Source organism: Geotrypetes seraphini, chromosome 9 (assembly GCF_902459505.1).
Source record: "Geotrypetes seraphini chromosome 9, aGeoSer1.1, whole genome shotgun sequence".
Taxonomy (NCBI): domain Eukaryota; kingdom Metazoa; phylum Chordata; class Amphibia; order Gymnophiona; family Dermophiidae; genus Geotrypetes; species Geotrypetes seraphini.
In genome coordinates, this window is record NC_047092.1 from 26,384,326 (window position 1) to 26,400,108 (window position 15,783).

At 45.7% G+C, this 15,783-nt stretch overlaps 1 protein-coding gene across 2 annotated transcripts in view; it reads right to left on the reverse strand.

The window, feature by feature from the left end:
- Positions 1-15,783, reverse strand: part of DNAJC2 (DnaJ heat shock protein family (Hsp40) member C2) — a 60,243-nt gene that overhangs the window by 29,644 nt on the left and 14,816 nt on the right. For both annotated transcript variants that reach the window (XM_033959621.1, XM_033959620.1), the window contains exons 7-11: positions 9,653-9,718; positions 8,379-8,470; positions 8,177-8,298; positions 3,474-3,623; positions 846-934 (exon numbers count right to left, since the gene is read on the reverse strand). In XM_033959621.1, coding sequence (XP_033815512.1) covers positions 846-934; positions 3,474-3,623; positions 8,177-8,298; positions 8,379-8,470; positions 9,653-9,718 — 519 coding nt within the window. The remainder of the gene's footprint in view (positions 1-845; positions 935-3,473; positions 3,624-8,176; positions 8,299-8,378; positions 8,471-9,652; positions 9,719-15,783) is intronic.

The window sequence follows — 15,783 nt, forward strand, 5'->3', positions numbered from 1 at the left end:
ATATGTGGCTCTGACATCATCCTTTCTACCAGAACCCAGAAGAGACCAGAAAACTCACTCTGGACATGCATGAATGTTCCCTCCCCAGCAACAGACAGCCCTCCTCTTCAGTCTGTTCAATCAGCAAGGGAAACTCCCACCATGAGTGAAGATGGGAAAGTTGTGTGGCTGATTTATACTACCGTCCAGAGACCCTATATTACGGATAAGCAACAGCACTTTCCCCACACAGGATACACATATTTCACCGATGCTAGAGTGGATACAAGATGAAAAAAAAACATATTCTGGGTGACCAGAAGATGGATTTTTTTTCACTACAATTAGCCATTAGAAGACCAATGCATCACTTCTCAAAAGGTCAGACCAACACAGAGAATATTAGAAGTTTAGTTAAATGTCCAGCTTGAGCTCAGATTTGGAAAGTGAAGTAAATAAGTCTAAATCCAACTGTTGCAAAGTATTTTTCAAACCCTGTCTTTCCTCTGATCCAAACAATTTTCACAAACTAGGGGCCTCTTAACAAGCCAAATAGTGTAGGCCAGCGCAGTAAATGCACCGAAGCCCATAGAATGGCCTTCGGTGCATTTCCCACGGCAGGATTGCTACTGCAGCTTTGTAAAAGGGGCCTTAAATCTAGATGCCTGAAACAGTGTCCTCTGAAAGTTACAGAATGCAGACTTTTAACAAGACACTTATTAATGGCAACAATCCTGAAATTGTGTATTCCTTGGCATACGAGTGCACATAGGACACTAGTTAAAAGGCTTTGCAATAAAAATGCTGTAAGAAGCCAATGCCATTTAGAAACTGGGAACTCTCCGGGGACAGACACTAGCACGTACCTCATCAGTTCAAGACGGTCACACAGTTTCTCCACCTCTTCCATCATTTTAACACATTCCGATTCATTGTCAGAAAAGTAATTCCAGTTCTGTGACCAATGCAGATAAGAAGCAGGCTCACTTTCAAATAAAGAATTGTGGTCCCTCCTAGCAAAAGCCCCACCTTCTGGCTCAGTGCACAGCATGGCAAAACCATGACAAAGGGGCAAGAATAGAAATGCAGAAAGAACCCAAGTAATCCCTATAATGCCTTATAAAGGTTTTCACAATCTTTAGTCTGAAAACAGAAACAACAATTCAAAATGCACTAAAAGTAGTTTCTTTCACTTATCTACAAATGTCTACACTTTCAATGTTTAAACCTTGTTTCAAATTCACTTCTTACAGTATTTCCTTATGAAGTCCCAGAGCCAGAACTGACACTCTCACAAGTTTCACTGAAGGATGTTTACAGAAGTGATAAGGCAATGCTGAGGCAATGCTGCAAGGATCAGTATGACAACTTTGTGATTTTACTCAGAATGTGATTTCTAAGGTGGAAGATATTGATAAAAAGATTTCCTCTCTTGATGCTTCCTTAAAGAAAGCAGAATCTCAAGTAGAGGTTCTGTAGCAAGCAGGAATTCTAGGGTCAAAGATAGTCTCCATCTGCATAGCCAACTTGAAATGATGGAAAAACCAGATGAGATCTCCCAATCTGAGGTTCTTAAAATTTTCCTGTCTGTCCTTTACTTTCTGCAAAAATCCTAGAGAAAATAACTTGAAGAAATACGAATTCACCTAATGCAGATTCATCAATTATTGTAAAATGTTATTTCTTGCCAAGAAAGGGTTTAAGGCGTGGACAGGAAGAGAGGGCGGAGGAGGCTATTGTTTCTGAAAATAATATAATTGACCAGTTAAAGACTTTCTTACAGGCTACCCAGAATGACATTGCCCATTGCTCTGCTCTCCTTGGCTTCTTTTCCATAGCCTTACTCACTGTGCCATATGGTACCTGCCTGCTTCAGCATAGGATTTCAGCTTGAATCAAAGGGAGAAGAAATCTAACTCACAGATTCACTGATTGAACCTGGTCTTCTGGCTGGCTGGCAGCTGGACGGACCGAGGTAGGACTGAACCTCAACCCCTGGAAAACCACCCAGCAAAAGGGGGAAGGACCCAATGCAGCCTGCATTCAAGCTCCTGACTAAATAAGGATGTGAGCAGCTATGCAGGGGATGGCCCCTGAGCTCTAAAAAAAAAAATTCCAGCAGGCTGGCTAGCTAGGTATCTTCAAGGGGCTGATCCTGCTAGCAGCAGACTTCCACTGCGTCTTCTCCCAGGCAGAGGACCCACCAAGTGGGAACCTCCAGGCACCAACCCTCCAAAGAACACTGAGCAAAAAATACCCAAAAATAATAAAACTGCACAGCAGATCAAAAACACTTCCTGAGGGGGCAGGAGTAGTTACCGCTGCTGCTGGTGCTAAAACCCACACTACACGTTAATAAAGGAGGGGGGTTTGTTTCCTATTCTTAATTACAATGGTTTTTCAATATTTCTTTTAATTGTTCTTTTGTGTGAAATTGTAGAGTATGATGTGTAGATCGAAATATATTAAAGTAGGAGTTATTCCACTGAATTATATTTTTTTTAGAAAGCAGAATGTGACAAATAAGGGTGTAAAGACTTTTACAAGGCTCTGCAGATGATCTCAAAACTATTTGCATTCTTAAATCTAATTTTATAGCTAATTTAGGCCCCCTTTTATCAAGCTGCGTTACATTTTTTTTTAAATCAAGAGTTGCTTTAAATTGTTTATTACAGAATCCTGTGGCTTTCTCATATGACACGATTCTATTTGGTATGTCAATGAGAATAAAAAGCCAAATTTCATCAAACAATAATAAGCTTTTATTGATTATGACAGGAGTCGCCATACAACATATCACGCATAATTGGAAAAATTGGAGCAGGCTTAATTACAGTTTTTGGTGGAACTCATTGTGTCACATTTATAAGATGGAGAGAACAATAGCCATACAAAAAGGGAATTATAAAAAATTTAAAGAGATATGGGGGCCATTGACAAATTATTGTAATGAATAGATACCATTCTTCCATTATAAGTACAATACAAGTGAAGGGATGGGAGGGGGGGAATTCTGAATTTTATTAAATGTTTGGATCAGTAAAAAAAAGAATATTTCATAGGATATATTTGATTGCATATGTTATGGTAGAGATGGGAGGGAAGGGGTTAAATTTTATGTATTATTGCTAAATATGGCAGAAATTCAAGTGATGTATTTAAATTGTAAATTTATTGATACACTTGTTGTAAGATGTAAAAATGAATAGAGATTTTTTTAAAAACCAAGAGTCGCTGCGGTAAAAACCCTAACGCAGCTTGATAAAAGGGGCCCTTAATAACTAGTTCTTTGTGATACTCATCCTAAAAGGTCATAATTTGTGTACCAAAGAATGTTAAAAGAGCATTCACAAAAACAATGTACCTTAGAATTCTGGTGCACTGTTCAAAAGGAAATTCACTTGGATTTTGTTTTATACTCATTTTGTGGAGAACGTGACATGCAAGAAAGGCCTCAGAGCAAGGAAAAATGTTCACTTTTAACCTTCGCTTACCTTACACGATGTCCGCAGCCGCTGCCTCTCTTTTTTAATCGCTTTCTTTTGCGCTTCCTTTTCTTTCTTTGCCAGCAGAGCTTGTTGCCTGGCTTCCTCTTCTTCCTTCTCCTTGGCCACCCGAGCCACTTCCAGTTCTGCCTGTCTTTGCTGCAAGAGCAAAGTACCTTACTTCAGTTAATCCTTTAAATAAGTACTTTTACTGAGAAAGCACAGTATTCAAGTCGCACATTTTCCTGCTGTACAAATATGCATTTGATGTAGGCCCAATGTATGCAAATATCGTTCAGGCATATTCATTGTGATAATCCTGAAAACCTGACTGGCAAGGCTTGCCTCCAAGAAAAGGTTGAGCAGTGCTCTAGGTAAATTTACTGATTTCAATTGTAAGGCTCTGGATACCATTTCGTGATAGATAATTATTCCCAACAGCATAAAACATAAGAGACAGCAGCAGGAAAGGTCACCACAGTCCAAATATGTTTTCTTCTCAAGCCTTTCTCCACGGTCAAAAACATACCACCAGCATGCATCCTATCCCAATATTTAAATTAGAGGCCAATAAAAACCATATTTTTGTGTTTCAGCTGAAATAAAAAACATAAAATTGCAATGCACCTCCTCCTGCCTTTCCTCCTTCCCCCCTCCCCCCAAACAGGAGCAGCTCACCTCCAAGGAAAAGCTTTCCCCCCACCCAGGAAAAACACAAGACAAGCCCCCCCCCCAGACTCCCCCACTGCCAAGATTTGCCTTAAAATCATTGGTGGTGCAATGGGGGCAGGAGCAATTCACACTCGCCCCTGCCCTTAATGGTTCTGTGTCAACATGACTGCCAGGATGTCAAGTGGCAGTCTTGAGAAACTGGTGCCGTAAATCGTGGCAGCCATGTTAACAACAGTGTAGGCATGGATAGGCAATCAGTCCTACCCATAGCTGTGTGTTCTCCACTCCTCAATTTTTTTTTTTTTTTTAAACAATGTAGTTCTACACTCCTTCCCCTCATCTATTCCGTCATTTTAATATTCTTCCTCATTGTTTTTATACCATATTCTATTTTAGATTGCAAGCTGCTCAGACATCATATTAATGGGCATGGTACTAACAATGGAGCCAGTAGGGGCAGGAGTGAATGCAGACTGCTCCCGCCCAGGGGTGGAGGTGGGAGGGAGGAAGCAGGAGCTATACCTGAGTTTCTGCATTTTCAGCTGAAACCAAATATGGACCGCATTAGGATTTTGGATCAATTTCAGCACAGAAATCAAAATTCAGTCGGCCTCTAATTTAAATGCAATGAAATAGTAGTAGTAGAAATCAAGGTCACCAAGCAAAAAATGTTGATATCCTTTATACTGGACTAACTTCATAGCGTTAGTAACTCACTATTGGAAGTACTAAGAAATGCACTAAACTAGTTGAAACACATGTATCACCTTATATTTTGTTGACCTTTATTTCCAAGTATCCACATGAACTAATATAAAAACCACGTTACTCTTCCATAATTTTAAGAAATGCATGTGGCTCACCATTTTTGCTATCATGCTCAATTTCACTAGTTTTAGAGAACGTGCCGATTCTTGGCCCAACTCTGTGGAGTTCCTACTTTATGTAAAAAATCCTATTATGTTTATTAGATTTGATATACCTTTTCAAGCTAACAACACTTCTCAGCGATTAACAATAATCGCAATATATATATATATTGTTTTAAATAGAAGAAAATGAACGCCATAAAATAGAAGACAGACCTACAACACACACAATGCCACAGTAAACATCTCACTCGAGTCCCTGAAAATCCATTTAATAAATATGGTCATTTTGTGGAACTAATTCTCTAAAGGTCTTCTGAAAAAAATATGGCTTTAATAAAGACTTAAAAGTCTTAAAGTTGGCTTCTAGACGTAGAAAATTTGGGAGCCGATTCCATAGGCTTGGTGCTACGTAGAAAAAAAAGCTTAGGCTATGGTTGACTCCCATTTGATTTGATTTACTGATGGAATAACTAGCCTATTGTCTTGTAATGATCAAGTGTTCATGAGAGTCTGTTCAGAGGAAGGCTACTAAAATGTTGCGTGGTCTTTGTCATAAGGCGTATGGGGACAGATTTAAAGATCTCAATCTGTATACTTTGGACGAAAGGTGGGAGAAGGGAGATATGATAGAGACATTTGTAATGTAATGTAATTTATTTCTTATATACCGCTACATCCGTTAGGTTCTAAGCGGTTTACAGAAAATATACATTAAGATTAGAAATAAGAAAGGTACTTGAAAAATTCCCTTACTGTCCCGAAGGCTCACAATCTAACTAAAGTACCTGGAGGGTAATAGAGAAGTGAAAAGTAGAGTTAGAGGAAAAATAAAAATAAAATAAACATTTTAACAAGACAGCATTGATCTAAATACTTTGGAAGGTAGAAGAGAGGAGAGAAAGGAATAGAAGCAGAAGGGGGAGCCGTTGAACAGTAGAATTCTGGAGAAATTTAAATGATAGAAATAGAACAAAACAAAGACAAAAGGCAAAACAATAGATAAGATTAAAGATAAAACTTTGTCTTCAATCCACGGTTTCAGCGTCAGTGATGAAGTGGAGCAAATAAGTTTAGGAGGAGCGATTGACGTTTCCAGAAAGGGCTTCTTCAGGGAAGAAACTTGGCAGACAGTCCCAGGATGCCTATGTCTCCTCCTCTGCGATGTTCTCCCATCCATGCATTCCCTCCCAGACACACTGCCCGTGCCCCAGCCGCTCCAAGGAGGCTGCCCCAGATGAGGCCCACGGTGAATGCAGGATTCTCTCCTCTGCGGGAAAGCCGCCCGGAGCCGACAGTCGATCTTCTTAGCGGATTGCATGGGGGGAAGAGTTCACACTCTTGGTAGGATCGGGTCTGTGTGCTCTCGGTGGTTGTGGCTGGTCTCGTTGCTGCTTAGGTGTAAAAGCAGTTGATCTCCACTGCTGCTGATATTTAAAAGCAGGCAGATTGATCTCTCCAATGGACTGCAGGGGGAGGAGTTCACACTCCTGGCAGGATCGGGTCTGTGGGCTCTTGGTGGTTGCGGTAGGTCTCGCTGCTGCTTGTATGTAAAAGCAGTTGTTTTTCTACTGCTGCTGATATTTAAAGCAGGTAGATTGATCTCTTAAACGGGATATAGGGGGAGGAGCTCACATGCCTGGTTGGATCGGGGCAAGGGCTCCTATTATAGGCTGCTTAGGTGTAAAAGCAGTTGATCTCCTACTTCTGATAATATTTAAAAGCAAGCATATTGATTTTTCCAATGGAATGCTGGGGGAAGAGCTTACTTGTTTGGCTGGATCAGGGCAAAGGGCTCTCGGTAGTGGTGGCTGGTCCTGTTGCTGCTTAGGTGTAAAAAACAGTTGATCTTCCTAGTGGACTGCAGGGGGAGGTGGAGCTCACACTCTTGGTTGGATCGGGTCTGTGTGCTCTTGGTAGTTGCGGATAGTTCCGCTGCTGCTGAGGTGTAAAAGCAGTTGATTTCCCACTGTTGCTGATATTTAAAAGCAGGTAGATTGATCTCTCCAATGGACTGCAGAGGGAGGAGCTCATATGCCTGGCTGGATCGGTGATGTAAATGCGCATAAGTCGAGTCTCTTTAATTTGAAAGGAAACTCTGGAATGAGTGGGCATAGGAGTAATCTAAGGAAATATTTTTTTACAGAAAGGGTAGTAGATGCATGGAACAGTATCCCGGAAGAGGTGGTGGAGACAGAGACTGTGTCTGAATTCAAGAGGGCCTGGGATAGACACGTAGGATCTCTTGGAGAGAGAGAGAGATAATGGTTACTGTGGATGGACAGACTAGATGGGCCATTTGGCCTTTATCTGCCATCATGTTTCTATAAGGAATGATAATTTAAGGTAAGTAACTTAGTTATTGTGAATAAAGTGACCTATGAGTTAAAGAAAGAACTTTAGAAAGAATCCTGTAAGAAATTGGCAACCAGTGGTATTGCAAGAACAGAGGTGTTACATGATCAAATCTTTTCTTGTGTCCCATGCTAAATATTGGTTTGCATGCCAGGGAAAGATTAGGTTGTTTAATCACTTTGAAAGCATGAACAGCCTGAAGCAGACACATAAGGAGCTACCGTGCCATTTCATTCATAGATGGTATAAACAGATGGTTCATACCTGTGAATTAAGTGAACAGAGTGGAGGGAAGCCTGGTACAAATTCTACTGCAGCTCCTCCTGATCTTGGGAAAGTCACTTAACCCTCCAGGACCTCAGCTACAAACTTATGGTCCCTTTTTCAAAGCCACGGTAGCGAGTACAGGCATGGTAAATGCTATGAAGCCCATCCAGTATCTATGGGCCGTCACATTTGCCAGACCAGGAATCACTACCATGGCTTTGTTAAAGGGGCTCTTAGATTGTAAGTAGAGACAAACCAAATTTTGTTTTTGATTTCAGTTACAGTGCCAAAACCAGCTCAAAATCCTTTTTCTGCCCAGTTTCAGCCAAAAAGTTATTTTAATTTTCAACCATGTTTTCAGTTTCAGCTGTTTTTGGAGGAAGTTGAAGCATGTGCTCCCTCCTTCACTACCCCCCCCCCCCCCAAACAGGAGTTGCCCTTCTTCCAAAATACTGCTTTACTTAGCCTCAGGGTCACTGACCATGAGGCTTGCCTGTATTATTTCATAAGGCTTCTTTTCTCTTTAGATTATTAAAAAGCTGAACCTACTTTGTCTTTGGCTTCCTGTTCTTTTCGCTTGGCCTCAGCCTTGGCTTTCTTTTCTGCTTCTTTCCTGGCTTTTTCTTCCTCTTTGAATTTTTTGATCCTAGGGTCGCTGCTGTATGCACTATCTGGCAGAGGAGAAGGAAGAGCAGGTCAGTGAGCTCTCTCATTCATACGGAAACCCAGTGCCTATTTCCTTCCCGCTCACCAACTAGCATCCGTATCCGGTTCATTTCTTCTTTCTTCCGCTGAGCTCGCGCTGCTCTGTTCTGCTTTTCAATCCACTTCCTCTCATCTCGACTACAGATTTCCAATGAGTGGGAGTGAAGGGTAGGAGAGAAAAGACCAATGGCTTTAAAGTCACAAAATATGACTGCGTAGCACATGACAGATTATATCAATGGTAAAACAAGTAACTGATAAAATTCTTCCACATGCATCTGACCTAGTCACTGCTCTTACTCAGTACTGAAGGAAGATGTCATTCAGTACTGAGTAGGAGCAGCGTAGAAACTCACAGAAGCTTCTATGACTGTGACATCAAGGAGCTACAAGCTTGCCTACTCCATCAAGAAGGGATACCAAAAGGTTAAACAGTAGAATCTCAGTTAACCGGTATTCAGTTAACCAGCACTCTCACCCAACTGGCAAAACAATCACCGGGGGGTGGGGGGGGAAGTCCCCTGAAGCACTAATGGCGGCGGTCCTGAGCTGCAAACACCCTCCCTCCCTTCCTTACCCAAAGCGGCAGTCGATCAACAGGAGGCAGCGCTCAAAATAGGCTGTTAGTGGCTAGCCCTGGCAGGGATTTTTTTTGATGCGTGATGCTGCTGCTTCGGGGTGAGCAGGAAGAAGGGAGGGAATTGAGATCTGGCTTTAGGACACTTCTTGTCTTTCTATCTATAGTATTTTTAACTCTCAAGCAACCAGAAAAACAGCCAGCATCCTCCAATCCCCAGGCTGCCGGATAACTGTGATTCTACTATACTGCAAAAAGCTAGTGCCACATTAACCCACCAAAGATTCATTTTTCTCTTTTTTTTTTTTTAGCCTGGTAGGTTCTCCCCCTCCTCTTTTATTCTTCCAGCTCAAGTCAGAACCCTATGAGCCTTCATTTGCAGCTACATTTTAATCTCTATTTTATATCCTTTCCATCCCTTCAAGCTTGTCATTGTAGAGATAGTCCTTAGCCAGGGATCACACAATCACACTCCCTTTTCAGTATTCAATTGTGAATCTCAGGTCATTTAAAAACACCCAAAGTACTTGTACAACTAAAAAATATTTGAAGATGCAAGCTTTCAAGACTGACGCAGCAGGGTTTCAGTAGCCTGACGCTAGCACCGTCATCATTTCTACCTATTCTCAGCTAACACCTGTGAGCTCTCATACAAAATAAAGACGTCACCGAATGTTTTGACTGTACAAGAGAAAACAGAGAAAAGAAAAAGTTATGTTTTCTTGTTAGGGGAGGACTCCTACCATTCGCCTTTTTCTTTTTCCTCTTCATCCAAGTACGAAAACTCTCTCCAAGAATCAAAGTTATACCTGAAACACACAGAAAGCATTAAGAAGAAAGCAACCATCGTATTTTATACTCTAGTGCAGGGGTAGTCAATTCTGGTCCTTGAGAACCACAGACAGGTCAGGTTGTCAGGATATCCACAATAAATACGCACGAGTTAGATTTGCATCTCAAGGAGGCAGTGCATGCAAATCCATCTCTTACATATTCATTGTAGATATCCAGAAAACCTGACCTGCCTGTGGCTCTCGAGGACCGGAATTGCCTACCCCTGCTCTAGTGGAAACCAAACTTGTTCGGAGTTAACTGCATGTTCAATATAGTGCTGCTGAAAAGGGCCAATAGCACCTAAGCTGAAACTGGCTATTTTGTGGGCATTCCCGAGGCAGAGTCAGCTTTTAAGCAGCTAGGAAAACCACATAAATAAGACTGCATAAAATGCACCAGAGCAGCTGAATATTACACTTAACAGATTATGTTTTTGATCCGCTACATTCGCTCAGAAATTTAACACTGGAAGCTGGACATGACCCAGCACTGAATATCCAGGCATAAAGCCGGTGATGATCAGCAGAACACTGAGAGCTACTGGCTGAATTAACATTTTTAAATCGGTCCAATCAATCACAGGACCAGGTAATTTTTTTTTCCTTTCCCCCTCCTAGCTTTGCACAGTGAATCTTACAAAATGAAAAGCCATCTGGGTTCAGATGACAGTCCCATTCCAGCCACAGCTGGCACATCATTGCAGATTTAAACTGGACAGACAGCAGCCTCCCTGCACAGCAGCAAAAAGCACAGTTACTTACCGTAACAGGTGTTATCCAGGGACAGCAGGCAGATATTCTTAACGTATGGGTGACGTCACCGACGGAGCCCCGGTACGGACCTTTTTAACTAGAAAGTTCTAGTTGGCCGCACCGCGCATGCGCGGGTGCCTTCCCGCCCGACGGAGGAGTGCGTGGTCTCCAGTTAAGATAAGCCAGCTAAGAAGCCAACCCGGGGAGGTGGGTGGGTCGTAAGAATATCTGCCTGCTGTCCCTGGATAACACCTGTTACGGTAAGTAACTGTGCTTTATCCCAGGACAAGCAGGCAGCATATTCTTAACGTATGGGTGACCTCCAAGCTAACAGAGAGGGAGGGGGGATGGTTGGCCATTAGGAAAATAAATTTTGTAACACAGATTGGCCGAAGTGTCCATCCCGTCTGGAGAAGGTATCCAGACAGTAGTGAGTAGTGAACGTGTGAACTGAAGACCAAGTGGCCGCCTTGCAGATTTCCTCAATAGGTGTGGAACGGAGGAAAGCCACAGAAGCAGCCATAGCTCTGACCCTATGGGCCGTGACAGGTCCTTCCAGGGACAGGCCGGCCCGAGCATAACAGAACGCAATACAGGCAGCAAGCCAATTGGACAGCGTTCGTTTAGAGACAGGACGACCCAGACGGTTGGGATCGAAGGTCAGAAAAAGTTGAGGAGAGGAACGGTGGGCCCTGGTACGGTCAAGGTAGTAAGCAAGGGCACGTTTACAATCCAGTGTGTGTAACGCCTGTTCTCCAGGATGAGAATGGGGTTTTGGGAAGAAGACAGGCAATACAATCGATTGGTTGAGGTGAAAAGCTGAAACCACCTTAGGAAGGAATTTAGGATGGGTACGCAGAACCACCTTGTCATGGTGAAAAACTGTGAATGGTGGATCGGCGACCAGTGCATGCAGTTCACTGACCCTCCTGGCAGAGGTGATGGCAATGAGGAAAAGCACCTTCCATGTGAGAAGTTTGAGCGAAGTAGTAGCAAGAGGCTCAAAGGGAGGTTTCATGAGGGCTGACAAAACCACATTTAGGTCCCAGACGACAGGAGGAGGCTGTAGAGGTGGTTTGATGTTGAAGAGGCCTCTCATGAAGCGGGAAACCAGAGGGTGAGCCGTGATAGGTTTTCCGAGGATAGGCTCATGAAAAGCAGTGATGGCACTGAGGTGGACTCTGATTGAGGTAGACTTGAGACCAGCCTCGGACAGAGAGAGCAGATAGTCCAGAATGGTCTCTACCGCCAATGAGGTGGGATTGTGATGATGCAGGAGGCACCAAGAGGAAAACCGTGTCCACTTCTGATGGTAACATTGGAGCGTGGAGGGTTTCCTGGAGGCATCCAAAATGCGACGGACAGGCTGAGTCAGGGTATCTGGAGAAGTCAGCCCGAGAGAAACCAAGCAGTCAGGTGGAGGGAAGACAGATTGGGGTGCAGTAGAGACTGATGCTGCTGTGTAAGCAGAGTAGGAAACACAGGAAGAGGAATGGGTTCCCTGGAGCTGAGCTGGAGCAGGAGGGAGAACCAGTGCTGTCGGGGCCACCGGGGGGCGATGAGAATCATGGTGGCCCTGTCCTTGCGGAGCTTGAACAAGGTCCGCAACATCAGAGGGAGTGGAGGAAAGGCATAGAGGAACCGATCCGTCCAGTCGAGTAGGAATGCATCTGGGGTCAGACGATGCGGAGAGAAGAGTCTGGAACAGAACTGGGGCAGCTGATGGTTGTGAGGAGCTGCAAATAGGTCCACTTGCGGGGTGCCCCAGCGAGCAAAGATGGAGTGGAGAGTAGGAGGGTCCAGGGTCCACTCGTGAGGTTGCAGGATGCGGCTGAGCTGGTCGGCCAGGGAGTTCTGTTCGCCCTGGATATAGACAGCCTTGAGGGAAAGATTGTGGGCTGTGGCCCAGGTCCAGATTCGGAGGGCCTCCTGACAAAGGGGACGAGATCCGGTGCCGCCTTGCTTGTTGATGTAGTACATGGCGACTTGGTTGTCCGTGCACAGGAGAAGAACCTGAGGGTAGAGGAGATGCTGGAAAGCTTTGAGAGCATAAAACATGGCTCTGAGCTCCAGGAAGTTGATGTGATGTTGACGCTCCTGAGGGGTCCAAAGTCCCTGGGTGCGGAGATCGCCCAAGTGGGCCCCCCATGCATAGGGGGAAGCATTCGTGGTTATGACCATGGAATGAGGAGGCGGATGGAAGAGAAGTCCCCTGGAGAGATTTGAGGAGTTCAACCACCATTGAAGAGATTGCTGAAGAGACGATGTCACAGAGATGGGATGAGAAAGAAGATTCGTGGTCTGTGACCATTGGTTGGCAAGGGTCCATTGAGGTATCCTGAGGTGGAGTCATGCCAGAGGAGTCACATGGACTGTTGAGGCCATGTGGCCTAGAAGGACCATCATCTGGCGAGCAGGGATGGATGGATGAAGGAGCACCTGCCGACAAAGGTGAAGTAGATTCCGGTGCCGGTCGGCAGGAAGGAACGCCCTCATCTGATTGGTATCGAGAACTGCTCCGATGAACTGCAGGCGCTGCGTAGGAAGCAGATGCGACTTGGCATAATTGATCTCGAACCCCAAGAGATGGAGGAAAGAGATGGTTTGATGAGTGGCTTGCAGCACAAGCGGAGATGTAGTCGCTTTCACCAACCAATCGTCCAAGTATGGGAACACTTGTAGGTTGTAGGACCTGAGAAAAGCCGCTACCACAATCAGGCACTTGGTGAACACCCTGGGTGATGATGCGAGACCAAAGGGCAGCACCTTGTACTGATAGTGGTGATTTTGTATCTGGAATCGGAGTAGCGACGCGAAGCCTGATGGATTGGAATGTGAGTGTAGGCCTCCTTGAGGTCCAGGGAACATAGCCAGTCGTGTTGAGATAGAAGAGGATAAAGCGTGGCCAGGGAGAGCATTCTGAACTTTTCTTTGACCAAACACTTGTTGAGGTTCCTGAGGTCTAAGATGGGACGAAGATCTCCCGTTTTCTTGGGTACCAGGAAGTAGCGGGAGTAAAATCCCTGACCCCTTTGGTCTGGAGGAACTTCTTCGATGGCATTGAGGAGGAGGAGGGATTGGACCTCCCTGAGGAGGAGTGGAGTTTGGGAGGAGTGAGAAGCAGACTCTACGGGAGGATGGTCTAGAGGGAGAGTCTGGAACCTTAGTGAGTATCCGTGACGGATGATGTTGAGAACCCACAGGTCTGATGTGATGGCCTCCCAGCGTTGGAGAAAAATGGTGAGGCGGCCTCCGATCGGTTGAGGAAGAGGCAACGATGGTTGGAGACTGGCTATGCCCTGGAGAAAGGAGTCAAAAGGGCTGAGGAGGTTTTGTCTGAGGCGGGGGCTTGGTCGCCTGGTGAGACTGAGAACGAGCCTGAGTGTGTTGTTGTTGACGAGGCCGGCGGGATTGCTGGTGAGGAGGATTCAGCGGCCTGGCCGAGAATCGTCGTTGATAAGAGGACTGAGGCCTGTATGGTCGTGCAGGTGGAGTTTTCTTTTTGGGCTTAATGAGGGTGTCCCATCTGGTCTCATGAGCCGAAAGTTTTTGTGTTGTGGTATCAAGAGACTCCCCAAAAAGTTTGTCACCAAGACAGGGCGCATTGGCGAGACGGTCCTGGTGGTTCACATCAAGGTCAGACACCCTCAGCCAGGCTAGGCGTCGCATGGCCACAGCCAGTGCGGAGGCTCGTGAAGTAAGCTCGAAGGAATCGTAAATCGAGCGCACCATAAATTTTCTGAGCTGAAGGAGGTTGGAAATCTGCTGTTGGAAGAGCGGGACCTTACGCTCAGGTACATATTTTTCTAGAGCAGAAAGTTGTTGGACCAGGTGTTTCATATAAAATGAAAAATGAAAGGTGTAATTGTTGGCTCTGTTAGCCAGCATGGCATTCTGGTACAGGCGCTTTCCAAATTTGTCCATTGTCTTTCCCTCTCTGCCAGGAGGGGTGGAGGCATAAACGCTGGAGCCCTGAGATTTTTTGAGAGTGGACTCTACAAGGAGGCTCTCATGGGGCAATTGGGGTTTGTCAAATCCCGGAATAGGGATGACCCGGTATAAACTGTCCAGTTTTTTAGGGGCACCTGGAACAGTAAGTGGAGTCTCTAAATTTTTATAAAATGTTTCCCGTAGGATATCATGTACAGGAAGTTTAAGAAACTCCTTGGGAGGTTGGTCGAAGTCCAAAGCTTCTAAAAAGGCCTGGGATTTCTTAGAGTCGGACTCAAGGGGGATGGAGAGAGCCGCGGACATCTCCCAAAGGAACTTCGTGAAGGAGGATTGCTCGGGCTTAGAAGTGGTTTCAGCCATGGAGGGTTCCTCATCTGTAGAAGAGGCATCCTCCTCGGTACCGAGTGGGGATTGTTCCCATAGGTCTGGGTCCCTGATAGCCGGCTCAGTATGGCGGGTTTTAGAAAGGGACTTGCCAGATCGCATGGACACGGTGCCGGGGGATGAAGACCGGCGTCGATCCCTGTCCCTGGAGGAATGGTGCCGATCCCGATCCCGAGACGACCGGCGTCGATCTGGGGCCTGGGAAGGGTCCTCTGCCGAGCAAGTCTGAAGTGCAGGCTGAGCAGATAAGACCGGCATGGATGTGTTCAACGGTACCGAGGGGGTGGATACCGGTGGAGCGGTGCGAAGCTCGGGCTGGACCGGTACCGGAAGGAGCGGTGCCAGTAAGGTTGGAAGGAGCTGTTGGAGTTGGTCCTCCAATGGGGGCACCGGTACCGCTTTAGATTTCTTCGGTACCATAGGTGCTGCTCGACGCTCTGGCGATGAGGAGGCCGATGACGAGGCACTCACCGTGATCGGAGCGGAGCGTTTACGGGATCGGCGGGACGTCGGAAGGACCGGGGTCACCGCTGTAGCTGGAGGTCGCTCAAGGGAAGTGGAAGGCTTCTTAGCCGGCTTACCTGGCGCTATCGACCCCGAAGGAGGATCAGGCGGTGTCGATGTGGTCGGTGCCGATTTAGGTGGTGCCGTCGACGTCGGGGCCTGATCCATGGTAGAACCGGTACCGAAAAGAATATTTTGCTGTATTTGCCGGTTCTTAAGAGTGCGTTTCTTGAGAGTAGCACAGCGGGTGCAGGTGTCAGCCCGATGCTCTGGACCCAAACACTGAAGGCACCAGTTGTGTGGGTCAGTTAGAGAGATCGGGCGTGCACACCGCTGGCACTTCTTGAAGCCCGGCTGAGGGGGCATGAAGGGAAACACGGCCTCCGCGAAATCAAACCCGGAGGCTTGGATGATTACAACAGGCCCCGCCGGGGCCGGCTGCAAAAATA